This window comes from Eleutherodactylus coqui, chromosome 3 (assembly GCF_035609145.1).
Source record: "Eleutherodactylus coqui strain aEleCoq1 chromosome 3, aEleCoq1.hap1, whole genome shotgun sequence".
Lineage (NCBI taxonomy): Eukaryota > Metazoa > Chordata > Amphibia > Anura > Eleutherodactylidae > Eleutherodactylus > Eleutherodactylus coqui.
This window is the reverse complement of record NC_089839.1, coordinates 310,202,183-310,229,021: the sequence shown is the minus strand read 5'-3', so window position 1 is coordinate 310,229,021 and position 26,839 is coordinate 310,202,183. Positions and strand designations below refer to the sequence as shown.

Sequence of the window (26,839 nt, the reverse complement as noted above, 5' to 3'; positions counted from 1 at the left end):
GCCGCGCTCCCATTCCGTCTTGTGGAACAGCAACTACCTGACTGCTGCAATCAATCAAAGGCCGCAGTGGTCAGTTGCCATTCTCCTGGCCTCATGGCTCCTAGCATCTGAGTGGTGATGCCAGGAGAAAGGCACCTAACCACTCTGGCTTTTGATTTGCTGCAGTGGTCAGGTGGTAGCCATTCCACAAGACTGGGAGCACTGCGGGTCACCGGGGCAGATTAGTACCTTTGCTTGTATTGTTTTAATAGGCCTGAAGTAATTTTTAAAAAGTTGGCACCTGGACAACCCCTCTAACTTTACCCCTAATCCAATTCCTTCCAATCGTATATTGCTCTACCCCTTACTTTACCGTTATGCATAATCAACCATCTGTACCCCCATCTATTGTTTCATTGCCCATAGGTGGAAATAGCATTTTAATATGGAGTTGACCCGTCCTTGTAAAAATCTGGCCCTGATGGGTTAATCCAGGTTGACTCATGCCCAGCCCGTTCTTCTAGCTCCTGACACAATAGATTAGCTGTGCCTATGCTAGCCTTTTCCAGTAATCCTGCATTCTGGAACAGATGCCATGTCTCTGTACCAGGCATAAATCAGGAATGATCTGGTCTAATCTATGCAGGAAATCTGTCATCTGACAATCTCATCCAGATCCGCCCATGGCAAAGCAGGGCAGCGAGCACAGAGAGATTCGGCTTTCACCATTACATACAGTATGTAGAGTAGGATTCCTTTAATCCAGCATTAGTGGAAATTGATAGGTGCCAGATTATCAAACATTCTAGTTTATTGGGCCATCACTATAAGGCCTCCTTCACATAGCCGTAGGCGTTTTTACTTACGCCCGCCGGCGCCGTAAAACACGTGAATGGGCAGACAAATTAACCTTTGTGCACCCGTTCACACTGCACAGGCCCCAGCGCATATACGCCGTGGCCACAATGCTGTTGCCTCCCCTTCCCTCACCCTCGCCGACTCACCTCCTCTCTCCTTCCCTCCGGCTGTTTGCAATGGGAGATTAGTCTCATTTTCTTGGCCCTTGAGGTAAGTACCACTATCGTCTCCATGGGAGGTAGGAAGAGAGCTGACATAAACAAAAACTGGTTCTTTTCTCCTTGATCTAGAGCTGGTGACCACAAGGAGATGACCAGATCCAGGGGATCCAGAATGTCATGAATTACACAAACTTGTAGCTATGTGTGATCTGTGGAGACACACAGGTCATCGGCCACCAACTTGTAGAGGGGCACCAGGTGGATTTAGGTGGGGGTGATCAGCCTCTTTAAGTGTACCTGGTTGAATGATCTTCCTCCTCCATGCAGCAGCATCTTGTGGAACTACAACAATCATCCTCCTCCTGGATCTGTTTCTTCCCTGCTGATGTTGCAAGGTGCCACTATTAGCCCACAGCATCCAAGCAACACAATCGCTTAGTTCTGCTACTGTATATAAATTAAGAGCTTTGTTCTAGTGCTGTATTTATGTAATGAGCTTGGTTCTGGTACTGTAACTATGTACTACACTGTTCTCAGAGGCCTAACTTGAAGCTCCTGGGCCCCAATGCAAAACCTGTAACAGGGCCCCCAACTATAATACTTTATTCATAGTACTGGGTTACCTATATGGAGAAGAGAGGCCTTATGGGCCCCCTAAGGCTCCTGGGCCTGGGTGCAACCGCATCCCCTGCATCCCCTATAGTTACATCAGTGGCTGTTCTGGTGTTGCGTATACTCCACAAGAAAAGCAAAAAATTAAATAAGCAATCCTTCCCATTTTGCCAGCACTGACACATTGTAACAAACTATCAGGACAGGAGAGAGATTAGTGCTGCTGCTGTATTTAGCTGAGGAAGTATACACTGTTACACTGTAAATAACCCTCTGCTGTGAGAAGGATCCGGTCTGTAAGCTTTTGAGCCTTGCAATATTAAAAATAATGTTTCCATTCACTGATTGAAAACAGAGATCTTGAAAATGATGAGAAATTAAATCAGAAGGTCTATTGGAAAGTTGTAGAACTTTTATTATACAGTGTTTAGGCTTCATTTATATGAACTGGAAATGACCCCCCAAAAACTGACAAACTCGGCTCTGCTGCATCTCTCTAGAGCTATACAGACACGCTGTTCTGGCTGGTGAGAATGTCCCGCTGCCACAAATGTGTCATATGAATATTATTATACATAGTATTATCATAATCCCGATGATGAATGATGATGGGAGATAAATTGCTCTATTTTGGCTTTTCTCTCCTCCTGTGATTATTAATAACTGCTTAATAACAGGAACGGGGGAGGAGTCAGCGCAGAACTATTTACCGTCCTTCTATTGACCTCATTAACCCTGGATGATACATGGCGCCGCCTCGTTGCGTTTAGGATTCCAGCTTTTAATGAGTTTTCTCTATTTGTCAGAGGGTAAAGTTTCTCTTTTGTTTTAGCATCGCTCATGAACTCCTCGGCCCGCACCTAGGGAGGGGGGGGGAGGGGGTACGTGACAATTTAATGATCCTTATTTTTATTTTACTTCAAACATAAAAGTTACGGGTTTAAAAAATGAACATTTTTACTCGGTGATGTAAAATGTTACAACCTGGAGACTCCGGTTGAGATTGAGAAAATGACCGTGGCCACCATTAGCTACTTGTAACTTGTGCTGCTGCACGGGGCGCCGGCCACTAAGCTTGTAGGGGCACCAGGCATATGTAGGATGGGGTCATTTTTCCCTCGGCTAAATGATCTTTCTCCATGTGGCAGCGTCTTGTGGAGCTGTGTGAATTATTTGTCTCAGTCTTCTCTTCTCTAATGTTCTGAGACACTGCTGTCAGCTCATTAGCACACCCACAGCACAATTGCTTAGTTCTGCTACTGTATTTATGTGCTGAGCTGGGGTTGTATCTATGTTATGTGTTTGGTCCTTGGATTGTATCTATGTTATGTGTTTGGTCCTGGGATTGTATCTATGTTATGTGCTTGGTTCTGGGGTTGTATCTATGTTATGTGCTTGGTCCTGGGATTGTATCTATGCTATATGCTTGGTTCTGAGGTTGTATCTATGTTATGTGCTTGGTCCTGGGGTTGTATCTATGTTATGTGCTTGGTTCTGGGGTTGTATCTATGTTATGCGCTTGGTTCTGGGGTTATATCTATGTTATGTACTCGGTTCTGGGGTTGTATCTATGTTATGTGCTTGGTCCTTGGATTGTATCTTTGTTATGTGTTTGGTCCTGGGATTGTATCTATGTTATGTGCTTGGTTCTGGGGTTGTATCTATGTTATGTGCTTGGTCGTGGGATTGTATCTATGTTATATGCTTGGTTCTGAGGTTGTATCTATGTTATGTGCTTGGTCCTGGGGTTGTATCTATGTTATGTGCTTGGTCCTTGGATTGTATCTTTGTTATGTGTTTGGTCCTGGGATTGTATCTATGTTATGTGCTTGGTTCTGGGGTTGTATCTATGTTATGTGCTTGGTCGTGGGATTGTATCTATGTTATATGCTTGGTTCTGAAGTTGTATCTATGTTATGTGCTTGGTCCTTGGATTGTATCTTTGTTATGTGTTTGGTCCTGGGGTTGTATCTATGTTATGTGCTTGGTTCTGGGGTTGTATCTATGTTATGCGCTTGGTTCTGGGGTTATATCTATGTTATGTACTGGGTTCTGGGGTTGTATCTATGTTATGTGCTTGGTCCTAGGATTGTATTTATGTTATGTGCTTGGTCCTGGAATTGTATCTACGTTATGTGCTTGTTTCTGGGTTTGTATCTATGTTATGTGCTTGATTCTATGGCTATATTTGTCTTGAACTTGGGTTTCGGGAGATCGGGACATGTACATGTGCTGTTCAGCCCAACGCCGTTTCCCCAAGCACTCTTATGACTGCTAGCTGCACATGCATGCAGAAAAGCCAGCGTTACTTACAGGAAATGACCGCGCTTAGTGGATCCCGTGGCGCCATCACTGCAGACAATAAAAAACATGCAACACAGATTTTCTGTTAAATGGTGAGCGCCACAACAGTGAAGTACCTGCAATAGCACTTATGGCCCGTCCTAACAATGTGCCGGTCGCCAACCCGGGCGTTACAAAATTCACACTGTGATAACGGAACAAATATTGTTCAAAAAATCATCCAAACGAGTGAAAGTGAATGTAATCCTTCCGTCTGAACGCGGCCGACAACCGAACGGCCAACAAGAATCGTTAACTTTTCCTTCTCTGTTAATTTTAAGCAGCATAAAGATCACCGTCGGCTCGTTCACTCATCGTTCGGTATAAACAGCGCTCATTCAGTTCCTCTCATTCACTTGTACAGCGAATGTCAAAGACTGAAGGATTCTGCGGTATAAACCGGCCGTACAACAGCGAACTGTCACATCATTCGCTTGTTCGCTCTTTCAAATGGCAATCGTCCCATCAATAACGATTGTTATTTAGCAAATCATTCAAGCAAATTAAACTGACTGCTAATCATTCAGTTTAAACGCTGGAAGAGACGCCCGACTATTGTGAGGTTCTCTCGCTCGTCGTTCAGTTTCAGCTTGCTATTTGCGTAGCCAACAGCGTAGGCGCGCCGCGACGAGTGACTCCAGACATTTAAATGTGTGAAAAAAATGTATCTTTGTTGTGCGACATTTGATGAATTTGTCACATTTTAAACCGAGGAAGGTTAGAAAAAAACTGTCAGAAAAGAAGTATCATCAAAAATCCCCCCTGAGGATAATCCCGCCCCCCCCCCCCCCCCCCCCCGGCATTTAAAGCATTTTGCAGCTGCATATTTTCATCATGAAGACCTCAATTCGTTCGTTACATGAAAAGCTAAAAACACAAGAATTTGGGCTGCAAAATGTAAGTTCCGTGAAGCCGCAGTCCAAGTAGCGGAAGGCAGGAGAAAGCAGCCATAAAAATCCTTCACTTATACTAGATGTAGCAGAGTTGAGCGCATAACTGGCATATTTCTCCGCACCTCGCGTGACTCATCTGCTGATCAGAACGGATACTAAATGCATAAACTGGTCGTACAAGAAGAGAAGAACACGGCTGCTTTCTTCCAAAAATAGTGCCATAACATTCACTTCAGTGCAGCGCAGGTGAGATGCCAGACCCCACACACACACAGGTGCGGCGCTGCATCTTTAGGAAAGCAGCCATCTTCTAATTGGGGACAGCGCCTTTACATTTGAACCGCCAGACTGTGCGAACCCCCTAAGATCACCGCCGGGACAAAAACATCTCGTCGGTTTTCAGATTCTGTGACCGTCTACTTGTGGGTGTTTTTTTTTTACAGGGAGGAAACTCAAAGAACAGGTTTTTTTAACCCCTTTCTGCCCCAGGACATAAATGTACACCCTGGCTGAGAAGCAGTTCTTGAGAAAGGACATGCATTGATGGTGGTGCAAGCACACTGCGACAGCGGGGATCAGTGAGAACAGTGATCCCTGCTGTTAACCCCTTATGAGCCACAATTAATATAGATCACAGCATGTAAAGGGTTCACAGAGGGAGGGTGCTCCCTCTGTAATGTCATCAGCTCTCTGCCATGTAAGTGCAGAGAGACGATGTGTTGCCTTGGCAACCTGGACACCAGACAACTACGCTCAGGTCTGCTATGGCCTGCATTCGCTATGATTATCGATAATGCATTGCATTGCAGGCGTATTGCCATGTATTATCAGAGTATTCATAAAATGACAGGTTCAGGTCCCCTAAAAGGCCATAAAAAATGTAAAGAAAAAAATAAGAATGTTAAAAAAATATTAAAAAGAATCTATTTTGCCCACTTTCCCATCTTTGTTTAGAAATAAAAAAATGTAAATTAAAAAACTATGTTTGGTATCTTCAGATCCATGATGATTCGAATAACACATTAAACACACATTTTATTATGTCCAGCGAACACTATAAAAAACAAACAAACAAATAGCCAAATTGTTCATTTTGCCTCTCAAAAAATGCTATAAAAGTGATCAAAAAAGCCATATGTACCCGAAAATGGCACCAATAAAAACTACAGCTCGTCACTCAATAAACAAGCCCGCACAGCGATGCAAAAAAGTATATATTTTTTTAAAATAAGGGTCGTAGGCTGGATTCACACGAGCGTGTATCAACTGCGTTTTCATGCTGCCCCTCTGATGCATTGGTTTCCAATCCAACAGTTCACATGGGTGTATTTCCGCGGAGTAAAAGCTCCCAGCCAGCCAAGGTAGTGCATCTCGGCTGGGCGCTCTTACGCTGCCGCCGGCTGCATAGACTCCCATGGGAGCCAATGACACCTGCCGGAGAAGGGAGTTGGGAGGGAGTTTAGCAGCATGACTATTAAACTCCCACCCCCTTTCCTCCGCCTTTCCGCCCCTTGCTGGCTGTTTGCAATGGGAGGGCCAGGAAAGAGGCGGAGCTAGTTGCTAAACTTCTGCCCCCTCCCATTGCTGGCTGCGACAATGAGCGGAGAGGGGACGATCGCTTAGCACACTAGCTTCCACCCCATCCCTCCTCCTCCCTTTGAGCAGAACTCAACTGTCTCTCCCCTCGCCCAATGGCATTGCGGATTCGCCACAAGCGAATGTAATAATGCCGATGCCCTTATTGTGCAAATTTGGAAAAAAAATCTATACAATTTTGGTATCGTCATAATCGTACCGAACCGCAGAAAAAAATTATGTCATTTAGGCCTCTCTCACATGGCTTTAGGCGTTTTTACGGGCACCCGCCGACGCTGTAAATACTTTTGAACGGGTGTAAAAAATCAAATTTTTGTGCATCAGTTCAGATGGCCCGGGCCCAGCGAATATACGCCGAGGCCGCAATGCCGTTGGGTGTGGGGAGGCTGCGCAGCTCTGCTACACTGTCTCCCCCTCACCGTCTCACCTCCTCTCTCCTCCCCTCTGGTTGTTTGCAATGGGAGGGGGCAGGAGGGGGTTGGAGCTAAGCTGGTCTGCAGCCAGCAATGGGAGGGGATGGAGTTTAGCTCCTAGCAATCGGAAGAGAGAGGAGAAGAGAAGGGGGAGAAAGTTTAGCAGTCAAGCTGCTAAACTCCCTCCCACCTCCCTTCTGCCGTTGTCATTGGCTCCCATAGGAGTCTATGCAGCGGCCAACATATTCCAGGCACTAAGATAGTTCCAGGACTATCTTTCCTGCCCGGCGAACAAGCACCCCGCGCTATATTGGCCGGCCAGGCACTTTTACGCCGTGGGAATACACCTGTGTGATCTGATGCATTGGAATCCAATACTTCAGACTGTAGTGTACATCGGCCGGCCGTTAAAACGACGGTCTATATACGCTCCTGTGAATAAGACCTTATGCTGGGATTGAGACTGAAAATAAAAAGATAAAGGCTAAATTGATGTTTTCTCTCCCGGCCCTCTGAAAAAATGAATAAAAATGTTGCCATACATGATATGTACCCCAAAATGGTACCAATTATAACTAGAGTTCGCCACAAGCAGCCCTCATAAGCCCTCTAATGGCCGCGGCAACGGAAAAATAAAACGTTACGGCTTTTGGAGTCGAGATGAAAATCCCCCCAAAATTGTTGTATCCTTATGGCCAAAATAGGCCGCGCCACTAAGGGGTTAATAGTCAGAAGCCCCCATCTTCCCTTAAAAATAAGTAGGAGAGAGAGAGTTTTAAATTTAGAAATCCAAAAATTGTCCCAGGGGCGGTGCTAGTGTTACAAAACTATGCGTGTCAGACAAAATGTTATACTATGATGAAGCGGAAGGACAAACTCAGCTCTGCTACACGTTTATAACATAATGAAATATTACGAAGGTGAGATGTGAACTCTTAAGGCTCTGAAAGTAGTGAAAAAAATGCTACTGCTGCACTCTAGTCTGCCTAGAATGATGCTGCCCTCTGCTGGACGCAGGAGGGTATTACAATGTGTCTGTCTAAGTCCAGGCTCACATGATGCATAATGCGCAGTACATCGCGGCAATTCAAATCCATTGATTTTCGATGTTACACTCACACTGGCGATTTATCATTGCGTATTATAGGTGAGTAAAAAGGAGCGCAGGATGTTCTATTTTACCGCATATTACGTGCGATGGGGCCCTATTAGCGTGCGCGAGATACGCTGTTATACGGAGTCAAAAATTGCTGCCGTATGCGCCCACTATGTCTCACTCTGCGGCCGTACGCTGCGTTATACGCGCTCGTGTGAGCCGGCCTAAGACTATCTGACACTGGAATCTGATGTGAACTTTTCCAGCAGAGATTTAAATAGAAAATCTTTAAAAGAAATCCCCGCCTGCCGACACAGAGTCAGAGCCGTACAGGGAGAAGACCGGCTGGACACGCCTGAGCCCCAGCAGCCGCGGAGGGGGAGTATATATATATATATTTTTAATTTTTATACATTCAAGGCCTGATTTTCAGGGAAGGGCTTATATTTAAAGCCCTTCCCCGAAAATCCCTTCAGGGGTTGCTGGCATCCTATTACGTTCAATGGAGTCGCTGGCAGCAGCCACAGCCCCATTGAAAGCAATGCTGCACAGACCTGCATTCACACGTGTTTGTGCACACCTATGTACGGCAAGCGCTTGTGTGAAAGCGCCCTTATGGCGACTACCCACTACAGTTCTTTTTTACAGCGAAATTCGCAGCGGTTTTTTTCTACAGGGGTATTTGGGACTAGTAATGTTAAAATCGCGATTTTGCGGTAAATTGCGATTTTGTTGTGATGCGTTTTTAACATTAGGAAGCCCAATAGACACCTGGAAGAAAAAAGGCAGCAAATTCGCAAACGCTAGTGGGTAGTCACCCTAGGGCGGCATTTACTCATGCTGGCAGTCCACCACCAGAACTGTCATGCTGCCGCTTGTTCTATTTATTTTATGATTTCATTCTGCTTTATCTGATCCTGATAGGGGGGGAACCTTACAACCCTTCACTAGGCTGAGAATTTGCCTGACTGCAGAAAAACCCTATTTAGTGGGAGCTATACTATTGATAGCTTTTGAGTATATCAAAACTCACCTACTAAAAGGATCTAATAGACAGCGATGTATTACCTGGGGAACTTTTTTTAGTGCGCAGACTATCTGGGTATTGACCAAGACATCACTCTAAGTGATAACTGGGCTCTGTTCCTCTAGAAAATATTATTAGGCTATCAAGTACCGCATATCAGCTTAGGAGGAATTACTGCAGCGATCACTCCTCATAGTGGGGTGCTAATTCAATACAGTACCTTACCTATACTTACTCATTGCCTTTAATGGTTTATAGTCCTAATCTATAAACAATTTTCTATACTCAGTTGATGACTGATAACCTTTCTCCAGGGAATCATCCCAGGAGATACTTGAGCCCCTGAGGAGCCCACGCAGTGGGCGAAACGCGTAGGGAAATTACAAGGTCTATTTTGTACATAAAAACATCTCGTGTCTATCATACATTGGACTATATGAGTTGCATGTAGATTCCGGCTGATTACGACATCATGTTCAGGTTCGGAAAAAATGCATAGGTTTTTTGGAACATTAAAACCAAGAAACCCCCCCCAAAAAAGAGCTATCTTTTGGACGTTAAAGACATAATAAAGAAAACGTCCAAGATCGATACTGATCTTGAAGTGTTACTGTATGATACAATTTCACATTCCCTACCGGATAGTGGATTTTTTTTTGTTGTTGTTGTTGTTTGTGTGTCCATAAGGTTTTTAAGCAATATTTATTAAAAGTTAATTTTTATGAATTTATATTTTTGGGTCCTAAAAGTGTGCTGGATTACGGTTTCTCCAGCAGGCTTTTGGGGTATTTTGTCGCTTCCAAATTGGGTATTGTGTGCACACATCGTCGCACAGATTGAGACACGAGCTGATCAATCTCATATCCAAAATGGCTCTCTGCCCAGAAACAGCCAGACAGGGCCTTTTATTGTACAGACACACAATGGGCGTGCAACAGGTTACATCAGTAACATATAGGATTCTCATTTATCGGATCATATAGAATCCCCCACCTCTCTGCCCACCTCCTACTAGCCAGGATGTAACATGGACTCTGCCCTCTATGCAGGCAACCTTAAGCAGTTTCTGTGTATGTGGCAAGTCTTATCAACATGTGCTCAGGCTGAATGAATTCCTTTGTTGTAGAAGTTTCAGCGTGGGGGGCAGGGCTCGAGATTCATCCATGAGCACAAGCAATATATATATATATATATATGACACTGTGATTTAACTCTTTCCTTATGCAGCAGAGTTCCACATTAGGTTGAAGTCATTACAATAGCAAAATACATTTGGGTTATATTAATCGATAGACATTTTATACAAAATAATCATCATGTCTATCACAATCCCCCCTTAAAATGTCTATCCTCTAATTCTCTATCTAATTTTCACAGTTCCCTGCGCATGAGCCTATAACTGGAGCGCGTTGAAGGTTCGTTTTAGGGTCTTCAAGGGGGTGTAGGACTTGTCCACTCCTTCTGGGGATGCATCCAGCAAACTCATGGTGGGAGCGGCTTTTCCAGCATCAGTTTCACAGGTCTCTCTGACACAGGGAATAACACAGCAGACTAGAACAGAAAAGGTAACCATCAGTTCACATACAACAGCGACGCCCATCTGTGCCAGGATCCTTTACCACCCGCTCATCTATGGCGAGTGCTGGTCCCAAAAGTTAGCTCTTTTTAGTCAGTGCGGTCAGCTTCTTAATGGCAAGTGCGCCTTTACCCGCGGGTCACGTGTCGTCTAGGATGTAGGTACAACAAGTCTCCCCTATCATCTTACAGACACTCCCCTTTTTAGCTAAAGTCATATCTAAGGTCATTCTATTTTGAAAAGTCATAGTCGAGGTAGGTCCTATTGGTCGACTAGTCCCTATAAGGCGTCTCTAGTATAATTTATAAACCACTGCTAATTATAATAAACATAATTAATCCAGTCAACATTTATTTACCATAATGACCAGGAAAATGGACTCGAATCTAGTTTTAACTTGGTCTCTAATTTTTAAAACTTGTCAGGTACCCCCCTTGGCTATCCTATGACGTCAATGTACACGTGTAGATCAAAACTACCACCAGGGGTCTCTCTTCTCGCTCTAGTATAATGTTACAATACTAGTAGCGTGCACAGGTACGCACGGCGTGGGACTCCCTAATCTTCACCCACACCAACGTCCCTCCTGGAGATAGTCCTAATGGTGAACACGTCCAAGTCGCCTCACCCTTGCGTCAGGGTTTTCCCATTGCCCGTAAGTCCCTACTCCTAGGAGGGGGGGATCCCTACCTCACCTCAGAGGGAGGCCATGGATTCCCTGGGCTCATTTCCGGGCATCCATACCCTCTATCTGTACAAGTTAACACCCCACAGGGTGTGCCCTCGCTGGAACCTAAGGTCTTCTGCACTATCCCTTGGCAAATGGGAATTCCACTGACAATCCATCTTAGGAGATCGGGGCAGGCACAGTACTAGTACATTTCTCCTTTTTTTTTTTTTTTTTTTTTTTTTGGTAGCGTACGTGGTTGGCATTATCGGAACTGGCTCTTCATCTTTTTCAAACAAGGGAAACGTTGGTGTCTGACAGGATGTGGAGGAGCATAAGGGCTTTACTAAGGCACACTCCCCTGTCCAATTACCCTCCAGGCGGGTCCTCTACCTCATGTCTCCACAAAGCCAGTAAACGTCTCCTAAGGACTGGACCTGATTCTGCATCTATTCCCCTCCTATCATACTGTAGGAGGAGCAATACCCGTTGGTGAGTTCCCCAAAAATCTCCCTCCACCCTGCCTATTTGCCTGGCAAGTGTAGTTTCCAGGGTAGTCAGTAATACTCTCTCCGGTGCAAAACACTTAAGTAGTTATAGAGTATTCCTTCTTCCGTTTCTCACGGACGGTGTAATTAGCGGAAATGTTCGTGAAGAGACTAATAAACCACTCTTCAGCATCTACAGGGAGATTTAGGGGGACCATCCCCGAGTGTAGTCGGGCACTACCGCACACGCAACAGTTAGACTTGTTGCTCCTGTTAGCATTGTACCTCATCAACTCCAACCAGAGATTCTGGTCAGAGTATCCAGTCGCTACTGTCAAGGTGTCCTCAAAGGTAGGGTCGGCTATGATCATCATGTTCGTCAAGGTCTTTATCTTACGGCGGAGGGGGTTAATTATGGGCACGGGACTAAGTGAAGGCTTCCATTCGGCTGCATCTACCATACCCCTTATTTTAAACTTCCCTAAGGGATCTGTCCTCCCGTACCGGTATGTCCCCAGACTATAAGTCTCCCCGTCCCCCGGGCTTGGATCTCCCATGGTTAATGTAAAAACCGCATTAAAACCAAGCAACATACTAAGTTCAGCCTTCCAATACCTGCTGTCCTTATTATTCTCAAGGAGGGTTATACGACTAATTAGGGATTTCCCGCTCTTATCTTTCTTATTTAAGGCACTTCGCGGTTTATAGGACTAGTCTATTCCTGTGTTCCATCCCACTAATCCCCAATAACGGCAGTCTTCTCCCCAGACGTTATCAGTGGCGCAAACATATTGTATTCCCCGGGTATATAAGTCATATAACCAGCTGGACTGAGCTAAATCTGGCCTGCGGTGGGATCTTGTGCCTAGACACGGGACCACAGTACAATAGTCGAAGGAATATGCGGCTACTTGAGCATTGGACGAGTTATACTAGAAGGTAACCATACCCCCATATTCTTCCGACTAAGGATTCCAGTTGCCACCCTCCTCTCTCACTAGCCCTAACCAGAGTAATGTCTTTGGCACAACTAAGACTGGTCTCCCGGATCTGAAGCTTTCTTACAGTATGAAGCATGGATCCATGTAAGTCTTTCGGCTAGTTTCACAGCTGTGGCAGTAGTCAGAAGCACCTGGTAGGGGCCATCAAATCGGGGCTCAGGAGGGTGCTTCCTGGGGAACTTCTTGACGCACACCCAATCCCCAGGCTGCAAGATATGTGTCCCAGTGTCTGCCTCTGAGTCTGGAAGAGAACACCTGTGCATAGGCTTTGGTTAGTTCTTTAACAACGGAAATCACATACTCAGTCAACACATCAGATTGTAATTGTAACCACTGAGGATAGTAACAACCTAGCCTTGGGGCTAGCCCAAACAATCTCGTAGGGAGATAATGTATAATCCCCCCTAGGTTCATATCTAACACTGTATAAGGCTATTGGATGACAGTCTTTCCAAAGTGGCGTCATTTTTAAGTATCTTACTTTTTAGCGTGCCACTACGTCTCTCCACCTTTCCACTACTCTAAAGGTGGTACAGTATGTAAAAGGCCTGGGATACACCCAGAGCAGACATGACATGTTACATTCACCTGCGAAGTTTATACCTCTGTCTGACTCTGAATCACCTCTGGTACCCCATATTCACAGTTTACCTCGTTCATGAGCTTCTTTGCGGTTACCTACTTGTTTGCCTTGGTGACAGGGTCGGCCTCCAACCTGCAAAGACATCAACAACAACAAGCACGTAGTCATACTTCCCAACAAGTGGGAGCTGAACGTAGTCAATTTGCAATCCCTGAAATGGGTAGAGTGGTCCCGGCAAGTGTGGTGTGGCAAATTTACTTCTGCCCTGACTCACCTATGGCATAGATCATGCTAAACCGGACAAATGATGCAGCAGCTACAGAGAACCCAGAAGTCGCCCAACCTCTTTCAAGCGTCGTCGTCAGTGCTGCTTTACTAGGTGGGTCTTTCCGTCCATCAGCTGGGCCATCATGGGATACAGGAACTGTGGTGGGCAAGTGCTGTTGACCGTTCACCACATGCTGTCCTGTTTCTGCTGCTCCCATATTAGTCCATTTATTCTTTCCTTCCTTGCTGGCTTGTAACTGTAAAAGTCTTTAGCATATCAAAGTCCAAATTTTTGTCAATGTCCAAAGTTTTTTACCACTGACTCATGCTGTCAGTATCTTTTCTTCTTTCTTCCACGGCTTGAGGGCCGCTGCCTTTGCTGCGCTGTCAGCGAGGGTGTCGTCTCTCGCCTCTCCAGTGTAGGAATCGGTGCGAACTCTCAACTTTGTCAGGTAGAAGTAGGGCCTCCATGCGACTCTGTACCGCTGCACCATTCTCAATTGGTTGTCCTGCTAAGGTAAAAACTGTCTGGCCTTCCATATTGGGCCGTAATCATGAGCTGTGCCAAATGCATACCAGGAGTCAGTGTAAAGGGTTGCCGGTCTTACCTCTCGCCACTCTACTCGCCTCAGTGAGGGCCTTCAATTCCGCTTATTGTACTGTGACATGCGGAGGCAGAGCTTCTGCTTCTAGGACATCTTGTTGTGTGACCACTGCATATCCGATGTGGAGTCATCAATCCTCACCCTGATACCATCTGCAAAAAGCTCAACATATGCATTATCAACAGAGGTTCTGATAACTGTTTGCATATCTGCAGTTTCTTACTGTATTAGTACTAAATAATCGTGCTGATGTTCTATTTCACATGGCTCGGAATCTTGTAGCACAAAATCATTTATTTCTTTCTTTTTTTTTTCAAACCCAATAGCTGATCTACAACACCTAGATCATCTATGGCCAAGATCACCTCTGCCTCCCCCCTTTTGAACCGCAATACTCAATGGAAAAAGAGTCATTGCGTTCAAACTAGTAAACCAAGAGGCACAAAAACAAGCACTTTGTAGGTCAAGGTGACATTGTATGCAGCGAAGTCTGAGCGAAAATCTCCTTAAAAAAAACTTTTTTTTCTTTCAGGTCGCAGTTAGCATTTTTTAACACAAGGGGGCGCCACACAATTCAAATTTTACGTCACCCAGTGTAATAGTATTTCAGGGTATGGCCAGCGTTTAGCTTTTACTCTCCTGTCGGAATATAATTATAGCTTCAGTGTAGACTGACACTAGAATATACAAAAGACTCAAAGAAAAACTAAAGAATACGGATGAATTAACATCCTACTCTGGGCAATTCAATCCCTCTTTCTTCACATAAAAAGTTAAATTACTTCACCAAATTGCATGAAAAAGTTTGATGGGTGACTATAGGGAAATTATTTCATCTGTAGGAGCCTTCCGTAACATCATCTGTCTGAGTATCCATTGGAGAAGCGGGCAGTGGAAAACAGAGCCCCTGGGAACATGAGAGAGCGTCCCCTGTCATGTATTCCCGGTCTCTGCCCCCATGCATCAACTCCAATCTTCCATGCACTATAAACCAGCTTAGTCATCTACTATGTCCCAAGCTGCATCTCCACAAAGGTTTGTTTCCCTGAACTTATCACACATCCAAAGTGGCCACATCTTGGAGTGTAACAAAGTCTGGTCAAACAAAACCTTACTTCAGACAATCATGATGTTAGCACTGGATACAGTGGCATTGGGGAATATAGGCCTCCCAAATGCAGCAAAATGGCCGCCAGAGGCAGAAGGAGGCGGGGCTACAAATCTCCCAGGTGAGGCAAAATGGCTGCCGGAAGAACGGGCGGGGCCAGGGGCAGCAGCACTCCCAGGTGAGGCAAAATGGCTGCTGAGTAGCAGCACTTCCAGGTGAGGCAAGATGGCCGCTGGAGGAGGAAGGGGCGGGGCCAGGTCCTGTCCCGGATGGGGAGGGACCGGAAGTAACATCACACACCCTGAAAGTGAGCACATGGGGGGGGGGGGAAGTAACTTCAGGGTGGGGGCAGGCCTCACTACATTTTCTGCAGAGTCACACTATGTTGGATTGTAAACATTGCAAGCGCGGCCGCTATTACAGGGAGGGGCTGTAGTCAACACAAAGACATTACATTGTTCATTAGCAATACACATACCCCCCTACATGCTTTCCCCTCTTCAATCTCTTAAGTACATTATACCTCCTCCTAGCAATCTAAAAACACCTTTCTTTCTGCTGGGCTTCCTACTCATCTTCTGAAAACTTTCTACAACCTATCTTACCTGTCCATGACCTAACATTTCTTTCTGCAACTTTTCCTGATCCTTTCCCATCAGCAACCAAATCACAAGCTCTATGACCTTTGTCCTTGTTCACTTTGCTCAACTCTATGCTACCTGCTTATTCTATTCTATTCAAAGTTTCTATTCATTCTATTCGAAGACACAGTAGTGTTTCTCTTGTAAAATCTGCTTTCTTCAAATCCTTCCCATATAACATCTTTCCCACTCAGATTACAATACGCATTAATTCTATAAAACACAGGGAAAGACAAAGTAAACAGAAAGGGTTAATTGAGAAGTGCTCTTAGTGGCTTAACTTCAGTCCACTCTCTTACCAGCACCCCTCCCCCAATAATCAACACTGCACATTCTTTCTATAATAGCAGACAGACGGGATTACTGGAGAATACCCACAACGGCTCAAGGTATATATATATATATATATCCACCTTTATATCAACCCAAGGTATATATCTCATCTACCTTTTTTAACAACCCACCGTCTAGTAATCCCCAAGAGCACTCCTTGTACACGATCTAGACAGGACATTTAGCTATACACAGAGACTGACGATTATTTTCAATGACCAAAACTTCAACAATATTCTGGAGAAATCAGCCGTCACAAAGCACGGCTATACTTCACAGTATATACCTTTCCACATATGAGAACATAACACGCTCAATCATAAAGGTAAGTATACGTATCATAAATCTTCCTAACCTCACACTAGTTTTACCTAGGAGCACGTGTCACTGGCGTGTTCCCTCAGACTTAAACAGCCGAGTCCGCCCTCCCGACACATTAACCCTCACAGAATTTGTCTCTTGGTCTTGTATACACAATTTTTAACCGTCTCAGACATAATATACACAGCATACAAAATACCCCTTGAGCAGGTTAAAACGGTGGTCTTTTTTCCGAGTAAGAAAGAACTATATTACCTGCCTTTCATTGATTTATCACTCTGGATCAGGAACAGGCAGAAAAGCAGTCAGAACCCAGATCACATCGGTAGATTTACATAAAGCAATCTTACCGTGTTCTGTAGATTTTCGGGCCCCTGAGTTCTGCGTGCCGTCTGCCGATCTCTGTATTTTTCCAGAATGAAAGAAATCAAAATCTCTTAACTCGGTCCACCCAGGAGACGCCAATTGTGCTGGATTACGGTTTCTCCAGCAGGCTTTTGGGGTATTTTGTCGCTTCCAAATTGGGTATTGTGTGCACACATCGTCGCGCAGATTGAGACACGAGCTGATCAATCTCATATCCAAAATGGCTCTCTGCCCAGAAACAGCCAGACAGGGCCTTTTATTGTACAGACACACAATGGGCGTGCAACAGGTTACATCAGTAACATATAGGATTCTCATTTGTCGGATCATATAGAATCCCCCACCTCTCTGCCCACCTCCTACTAGCCAGGATGTAACATGGACTCTGCCCTCTATGCAGGCAACCTTAAGCAGTTTCCACTGTATGTGGCAAGTCTTATCAACATGTGCTCAGGCTGAATGAATTCCTTTGTTGTAGAAGTTTCAGCGTGGGGGGCAGGGCTGGAGATTCATCCATGAGCACAAGCAATATATATATATATATATGACACTGTGATTTAACTCTTTCCTTATGCAGCAGAGTTCCACATTAGGTTGAAGTCATTACAATAGCAAAATACATTTGGGTTATATTAATCGATAGACATTTTATACAAAATAATCATCATGTCTATCACAAAAGTGAGCTTCATTTACACAGGAGGGTGCAACATCAGTCCAAGAAACTCGGACCGATATCCCACTTGTAAATTTGTGGTTTTCTATGTACGATATGATTTGTGAACACGTGTGAAAATCCCATGTATTCCAATCGCATCCCATCGGTATGACGCTCGGATGTACTGCGAGTAACTTAGGAAATAATAGACAAGTTTTCGGCCAAATTGCTGAAAAAGAGGGACTGCAAGAGAAAAATCAGATTTGTGGAAAACAACGGGGTCTATTTTTGTGTCTCGCAATACACCATCCTCACACGGACCCTCGGCGGGGGAAATACGCCCCTTAGAGTTTTATGACACCGATTTCGATGTGGATTTGATGCAAATTCCCCCCCGAATTCCACGTCAGATCCATAGCTTACGGTTATGTCTACACACCTGTGTATGAGCTTTACGGTCCGCGCCATAAACCGCAGACGCACACAGCTACGCCGACGATTTCAGAGGTCGATTTCCATGTGCAGCTTCCACAGAATTAGCCCAGTCAAAAGACATAATTACCACAAGGGTTCACGGACATTCAGAGCGTAATCCGCATCAAGAGGTAACAGCTCGCTTCCTCTTGTTACTATGGCGCGGTTAAGACACTTTAAGACATGGATTTTGCCGCAAATTTGATGTGGAAACTATGGCGAAATCTGTGAATATGTTATTTTAGGGCTCATGCACATGACTCCATCCAGCCTCCCCCTCGGTTAACCCCTCATTACACCGTGCATGACCTCACTTTATGCTCTAGAGGCAGAAACCAAAAAGTGTCAGCAGCACAATAATTCATTCACTTGATTCATTCAATATGATTTGATCAAATGATATACCAAGACCCTTGCATTATTTAATGTGGTTAGAGTATTATATAGGTATGTACCCCTCTGATAGTGAATGTATTATGAGTGCTGCTGACACTTTTTGGTTTCTGCTTCTATTGTATGCTGCAGCCGTGGTTTAATGTGCACCTATAGATTTCTATTGGGAAGTGCGGACCTATTTTATCCCTTTTTTGTACTCACTTTATGCTCTGACAGGAAATGGTTAATAGTTCCCAGTTTATCCCCATCACGGGGAACCAATTTCCTGTCTTCACAGGAGAATTATTGGCAAAAGTTTGAAAACAATCGTCATAGTAACGGCGTCTCTCATGACCCCCTGCAGCAACTTTACAAACTTGTTAATCATGCTTGCAATTCAACAGACAAGTCTTGATATTTGCACAACTGTTGAGAGATCCTATCAGCTTCAGCGTTAGATAACGAGATCTAACAGAAATGGCGGTAGGGATGGTAATTACTGCAAACGGGCATCACCGGGTTATGGGATGCCGTTTCTTGAACTCAACGTTGCATGATGTTCATCTGGAGGTAATAAGGGGTGTCTTTACTCAAAGAGACTCTTGTCTTGACACATCTGGAGTATCTATAGTCTTACATAGACACTAATTGATTCCAATGGGTGCTTAATAGAGATGAGCGAACACCAAAATGTTCGGGTGTTCGTTATTCGGAACGAACTTCCCGTGATGCTCGAGGGTTCGTTTCGAACAACGAACCCCATTGAAGTCAATGGGCGACCAGAACATTTTTGTATTTCGCCGATGCTCGCTAAGGTTTTCATGTGTGAAAATCTGGGCAATTCAGGAAAGTGATGGGAATGACACAGTGACGGATAGGGCAGGCGAGGGGCTACATGGTGGGCTGCATCTCAAGTTCACAGGTCCCACTATTAAGCCACAATAGCGGCAAGAGTGCCCCCCCCCCCCCACTGTCAGCATAAAGATCGTTCTCCTCTGCCACAGCTGTAACAGCTGTAGCAGAGAAGAACGATGTTTGCCCATTGAATTCAATGGAGCCAGCAAAACAACAGGTTCCACTGAATGCAATGGGCTGCCCGCGATCGCAGGATGAATGGTCGGAAAGGGGTTAAATATATAACCCCTTTCCTGCAATTCATCCAGAAATGTGTTACACTAAAAATATATACCGGCGTATAAGGCGACCGGGCGTATAAGACGACCCCCCAACTGTCACCTTATACGCCGGTAATACAGTGGAGCAAAGAATAAAAAGCATTACTCACTTTTTCAGATGATCTGCGGCGCTCCTGCAGGCTGTCGCTCCCTCCTAATCCACGGCAGAGTATTCCTTTCTGCACGAAAGGCTTGAAATCCCCGCCTCCAGAAACACAGCCAATCACAGCCAATGACAATGATGTCATTGAATGGCTGTGATTGGCTTGAAATCCCCGCCTCCAGAAACACAGCCAATCACAGCCATTCAATGACATCATTGTCATTGGCTGTGATTGGCTGAAGGCACATGTGTTTCTGGAGGCAGGGATTTAAAGCCTTTCGTGGAGAAAGGAATAGTCTGCCGGGAACCAGGAAGGAGCGACAGCCTGCAGGAGCGCCGCAGATCATCTGAAAAAGTGAGTAATGCTTTTTATTCTTTGCTCCACTGTATTACCGGCGTATAAGGTGACAGTTGGGGGGTCGTCTTATACGCCCGGTCGCCTTATACGCCGGTATATATTTTTAGTGTAACACATTTCTGGATGAATTGCAGGAAAGGGGTTATATATTTAACCCCTTTCCGACCATTCATCCTGCGATCGCCGGCAGCCCATTGCATTCAGTGGAACCTGCTGTATTGCCGCTCCATTGAATTCAATGGGCAAACATCGTTCTTCTCTGCTACAGCTGTTACAGCTGTGCCAGAGAAGAAGGATTTCTCTTCTATATGTTCTCAATGGGGTCAGCGCTGCTGCCGCCGGCCCCATTGAGCGCATATAGAGAAGATTTATGGCCCTAAGAAGGACCGTTGGGGTTCTTGACACCTAAAATACTCCTAACACTCTCCCTATAGCAGCTCCAACACGATAGCACTTTCCCTAAACTCATGTCAGAATGCATCCATAGCGACCCGCGGGAGGGGCAGATTTCAATACTCGGGTGACACCTTATCTCCCCAGCCACTCACAGCAGGGGGGTGGTATAGGGCTTAAACGTTGCAGGGGGAAGTTGTAATGCCTTCCCTGTCTTTATATTGGCCAAAAAAAAGCGCTAACGTCTCAGGGAAGAAAGTTAAATTAACCAGAACACCGCATGGTGTTCGTTACGAATAACGAACATCCCGAACACCCTAATATTCGCACGAATATCAAGCTCGGACGAACGCGTTCGCTCATCTCTAGTGCTTAATGATGAAATTGCTAAACGTGCATTAACCCTTAAAATGTGATTGTTCTCAGTGGGAGAAACCAAGTAATCTTGTAGATATGATACCTTTTAATGGCTAACAAAAATACATGATGTTACAGCGAGCTTTCAGACGTACTTAGGATCCTTCCTCAGGCATAATGAAACACATCTGGATGGGGCATATATATACAAATGTACACACATGAAAAGGCACAGACATGGTGTCGAGGGTTAATTTGTTCAAACAGACTGGTCAGTTATGTTGTCGGTTCCGAATTGACCTAAGCAGGAGGAGCGCTCCTTTGAGAGACCATGCACAGACCTATACACACAGTATATGGTTTGAAACAAGTGACTCTATTTTATTATCTGTATCTCTTGGTATTTATAGAAGATCGCCCACGCAGGGATGCGACCTCTGGTAATATAAGGAATAACCTCATGATTTCCATACATCTTACAATAAACTTATGACCTAATCATTAAATAAACTTTGACATTTAGGCTTGATATATGACATTAAGAAATAGCTGATTTCACATGTAAGAGCTAGCAACTTCTTTGCGGTTAGGCTATGTCTTCCGAGACATCTGGCCTTAGAACTTCCTGATTCCACTTAGATCAGACGTACTTCCTTAAAAACAGTCATGACTTCTGTTACACATACAATATATTGCTAAAATATTCTTTTTGCTAAAATAGATTGATAAGCATATATACGGTACTTTGATAAGCGACATTTATTAATTTCTTTACAGCCCCTATTGGCCCTTATCAATGGCTAAACTAATTTGCACTTAAAACAATATCAGACAAGATGAGCAGAGAAGTAAATACTAAATTAGTCCACTGGAGTGGAATGTGACAGTTCTATGATCTCTTAATTTGTGTTAGGAGGTGATCAGGCATGTGTGTTATCTCTCCTTCAGAGTTGCAAATAAGACAGATGGAAAATACCTCTGCAGCGCCACCTATTGGATGGCACCATTCCTTCAAAACAATGTATGACTTTTTAACAGTCTGTAAAACAATGATTGGGAATAGCAAACCTTCTGGGTTTTCTCCTTAGGGAGAGACAACGCCATCCCCTGACCCACTCACCCCCCCAGGTGTCTCCAAACACACCCTGGATGTTTTCCTTAAGAACACCCCTTTTGACCTCCTTCAGACCTTTCATATTCTCCACTGATGCAAGAACCCCGCTCCGAGATTCATTCCATTTTTTGAGGTTATAAAAAATAGTCATAAATTTATACACTCCCAATTGCTCTGTGATGAAGTGATTTGAAGTTGGCCTTCAGTATGATAACTCTCATCTGTTCCATGTTATGTCTGTTATAGTAATAATATATGTTTCTTACATCAGCCTAAGCAAACACGTGTATGTATATTTATGTAGATACTGATATATCTTCCTTCTTAGTTGATAACTAGCATCTAAATGGTTAACTCAGTTCATGTTATACATTGGTATGTAGATGCAGGCTCATACTCCCCCATATCCTTTCCTGGCTTAGGAATGTCTAGGGTGAGCAGTTTCTAACCCCCTCCATTCGTATAGGAACTACTAGAACAGTGAATACAGAATCTAGCTTCAGGTTTCTATGAATTATTTAGTAGTAAAACACCTCAAGGCGTTAACATATGTTAAACCATTAGCACCTAGAACCAATCGTGAGTTCTTATGATTCCAGGGGGGCGTGTATTTCTGTTGATACGTAAATGAACTTATATATACATTGTCTGCCTTGTAATAAACCCAGAAGAGCATCATTGTTGGATGATACTACTGTGTCATGTGTCAGTGATTTGTGTACACAACTTCTCACATAATTCAGACCAGGCAATTAAACACTATGAAATACCTCTGATGATTCCCTAACATGTCTGTGACTAGAAAAATGTTTTGACACAGATAATTCCATCTTTCCCTCTCTGATTGTGTGGCGATGAGATCTCATCCTGGCTCTCAGTTTTTGTCCTGTTTCTCCAACATAAAGGCCCCCCAACAGGACATTTACTTACAGGATCGGGTACACAATATCGGACGTGGAACATATGAATGTCCCAGGCATCTTGTAGTCCTATTGTGTGTTAGGGATTTGTGCCCTGTCCGCGGTGAGTACATGTGAGCAGGTCTTGCAGATCATTACATTAGGACAACTTCAAGTCTCAGCGTCACAGAAGAATTTGGGAGTATAAATTTATGGACATTTTTGATACCCTCAAGAATGCAATGAACCTCGGAGGAGGGTTCTTGCATCAGTGAAGAATATAAAAGGTCTGAAGGAGGTAGAGAGGGGTGTCCTTAAGGAGAGCACCCTGGGTGTGTGTGGAGACACCTGTGGGGTGAGTTGGGCGGGGGATGGCATTGTCTCTCTGCAAGGAGAGCACCCAGAAAGGATGCTATTCACAATCATTGTTTTACAGACTTGGTAAAAAGTCATGCATTGATTTTAAGGAATGCTGCCATCTAATGGGTGGCACTACAAAGGTATTATTCCATCTTCCAAATTTGCAGGTCTAAAGGAGAGACAACACTCAGGCCTGGTGACCCCCTAACACCAATTTAGAGATTATAGAACTGTCGCATACCTTTCTAGTGGACTAATTAAGTATTTCATTCAGTGCTCATCTTGTCTGGTATTGTTTTAAGTGCCCTATCCAGATCTGTTTCATTACACCTGGGGAGGGATCCTGAGAAGTCTGAATGCTCGCTCTAACATCATGTATTTATGTTAGCCAAATTAAAGGTCTCATATCAACCAGATTACTTGGTTTCTCTTACTGAGAACAGTCACATTTTGCTCTACTGGCTAGCACGTAACCAAACTTTATTTCATTTAACCCTTAAAGGCACTGACCACCTTGCACAACCCCTGTACGGCAGCTGCTTCCCCAATCAGGATCTGATTGAGGAGGATCCGGTTAATAAAGCATCTCATCAGCTGTAGGACTCCAAACATAATCAGTTGATCACTAGAGAAAATGGCCTCTGGATATAGGTTGTCCGAAGCAGAAATCAAAATTCTACTCTTGCCAATCCCACCATAACAAATAATACTTGATCTTCCAACAGATGGAAATGTCATCCAATGCCTAAATATCCATCCCCCAAGAACAGGTTCCCAGTTTTGGTCTGGGATTAGCGCTGAGGAGTATTTGAGATCCAGCCCCCCGTCATGAGCTCAGTACCGCTATACGGCCTTCACAGCAGGAGAGCGATCATCCAGTTAAGCCATATCCACTTCTGCACTTTGTTTCTGTTCAGGATTCAGTTTTTCTTGTTCCATTGCGGGGGTAAGGACAACAGAATCCCTGCAGGAACTGGTCCAGCCTATGACAGAATCGAACAGCACCTAAGGACCCCCATTGACTATAATGGGGACTGTCCCACTTCCATTATGCTTTCTGGCATGTTACACTAGCAATTCTACACCACGTCTTCACCATGTAGCCTAAGGGAATACATGAGGGGGCAGGGTAGTCTCATTTCAGGGCCAACAGTAGTGGGGTCTATTTTGATTTTACTATGGGGCCCTCCTTCCTTAAAGCAATTGTACCAGAATAGACTTCAGGTACGGTCTGCAGCACATCAGAGGGGCAGCGTTAGCATTGCTACCCAGCCAGTAGGTTATCGCCCCGAAGGCAATTAATGCCACATTCATTCGGCCTTACAAACGATGTTACTATGTTACAAAGGTAATTTTTTACCGATCATGTTAATGGCTGGTAAAAAATAATTGTTGACTGCCGGCCAACCGTGCATCACCCCGACACCATCAATCATGCATTTAACTCACTCATCTGCAGCCGTGGTCTGGCGGCCACTGTTACTGTAATCAGACTGTGACCCCTTACCCCCGGTGTCTTGGGGGGAAAATGGAGAGATCAGGGGTCACAGTCTGTTTACAGCAGCAAAGGCCGCCTGTCCACAGCTATAGACAGAGGGAATTAAATGTGTGATTGAAGGTGCCGGGTTGCTGCCGGGTCAGATGTCCACTAAGGGAGACATTATTACTACTGGGGCCGCTAATAGGGTCACTATTGTTACTGTGGCCACTAATATGGTCACTATTGCTACTGAGGCCACTACTATGACTGGGGCCACTAATGGGTGTCACTAATACTACTGGAGCCATTATGGGGGTTACTATTACTATTGGGGCCACTAAGGGGAACACTAATACTCTGTCACTTCAGACAAGTCTCAATGTGTTGGCCTATAACACGCATTTGAGTGTTTTTTTTCTTGCTTTTTTGCGGGGTATGGGGGGGGGGGGGAAGCATCAACTCACATTTTGTCTCAGGCAGCAGAGAGGCTCGGGGCGCCCCTGCCAGTTAATAATACTTTATAATAGTTATATAATTGACACATATACATTACAGTATGTTACAATGTTACAGTCTTCTGATTCCCAGCGCTACAATAACTCACATATCACAGTTGGATACAACGATCATCTGGAAATCTTATTCATCGTTCTCTCTGTCACATTACGCTGCAGCTTCATCGTCTGATCCTTCCCTTTCTATCTGCTTGTCCCTATAAGTAATCCTCCATGATATTATATAAGCAGATCCACATAATGGGGAATGTCATTTCATGAACAGTTTTATATCAGTGAAAATGGCGCAGTTTTATCGGAAGCGCTAAATTTTTTAAATAAAAAATGTTGCATGGGCCTTGAACTGAAATTATTTTTAAGTATGGCGGACTTTTACAACAAAATGAACCAGACCCCCAAACTGGACTACGGGCCATGAAGAGAACAGGCCGAAAATGGCAACTAGTGGTAATATAAATGTGGTGCATGTATGTTCTCCATTCACAATTGCAATCATCTCCAACCTGTGACGCATCAGTGACTGCAAAACTACAACTCCATGTAAGCCCCACACTGGGAGTTGTAGTTCGGCATCCGACGGAGATCCACAGGTTGGAGATTACAATTGTACTCACAAAAAAACATGTCAATTTTTACATCTGTGCGGAAGTGTGAACTTCTGATGAGATCCAAGGATGGATACATAATACTCTACATTCATAAACAGTATTTCCGGGATTGATACATTCTTCTCATACAGTCGTTAGCTCAGTGTGTCAAATATTTACAGAATACTTCCTCTTCTCCCTTTTATGCCAATGGCGTCTTCACTGCAGGCTCCAGACAGTGGGCAGGTAAGTCTGATTGGTGAGGTCATAGGTCAGCTGATTATTGGCCCTAAGGTCCAGGTTTAGTTCCAGATGCTCCAAGTTTGGCCAGAACTCCACATTCTGGTAGCTCGGTGGAGAGAGCTGAACATAATCCTGGGACACTTGTTGACCCTCGTTGGTTACTGTCAGTTCACAGAGTATTTCCAAACACGAGGGCTGCGCTGCTTCCTCCGGGGGCTTCTCATACAGAGTGGAATCAGGCTGAGAGAAGAAACAACACAACAGTCACCGCCGCACCAGAAGCATGACCAAAGATGTCTTATAATGAAGCCTCCTCTCATGTAAGCTTGTGCTCCCGCCCTCAGGGTCTGTCAACCATATTAGCTCTGATGGGGATCATTTCTCAGTCCCCTGGTCATCGACAAGGTCTTCCCCCAATGCCATTCATAGAGAATGAGGAGGATTAATGCAAAGATACTCTTTTTCACGTGTCATTTGACACCTCCACAAGTTCACCACATGAAACCAGAGATCCTGATAACACATCCACATTCTGACGACCTCTGAAAATGTGGACAAGAACAATAAGAATGGGCAATCTTTCTACAAGGGCCCATATATGGCTGCTCTGTCATCCCCCTTCCTTCCTCTAGTTCTCCATTTCAGTCAATATACAGTTTTTTTTACATTTTGTTATTTTTGTAGCCTCGTTTCCCCATCATTCTGCACTCAATACCCCATAATGGCAACGTGACAACAGAAGGGTAGAAATCTGTACATTTTTTAAAAATGAAAAACTACCATTTTGCATTGACATAAGTATTCACACCCTTTG

The 26,839-nt window shown here is 44.4% G+C and overlaps 1 protein-coding gene and 1 long non-coding RNA gene across 2 annotated transcripts in view; one reads left to right on the top strand and one right to left on the bottom strand.

Moving 5' to 3' along the window:
* The window catches only part of LOC136621988 (uncharacterized), a 398,847-nt gene that overhangs the window by 280,186 nt on the left and 91,822 nt on the right, over window positions 1-26,839 (top strand). The gene's annotated exons all lie outside the window — the stretch shown is intronic.
* Window positions 25,150-26,839, bottom strand: part of MPL (MPL proto-oncogene, thrombopoietin receptor) — a 57,983-nt gene continuing 56,293 nt past the window's right edge. The window contains exon 11 of the mRNA XM_066597904.1: window positions 25,150-26,265. Within this exon, the coding sequence (XP_066454001.1) occupies window positions 26,002-26,265 (264 nt within the window). The 3' untranslated portion in view covers window positions 25,150-26,001. The remainder of the gene's footprint in view (window positions 26,266-26,839) is intronic.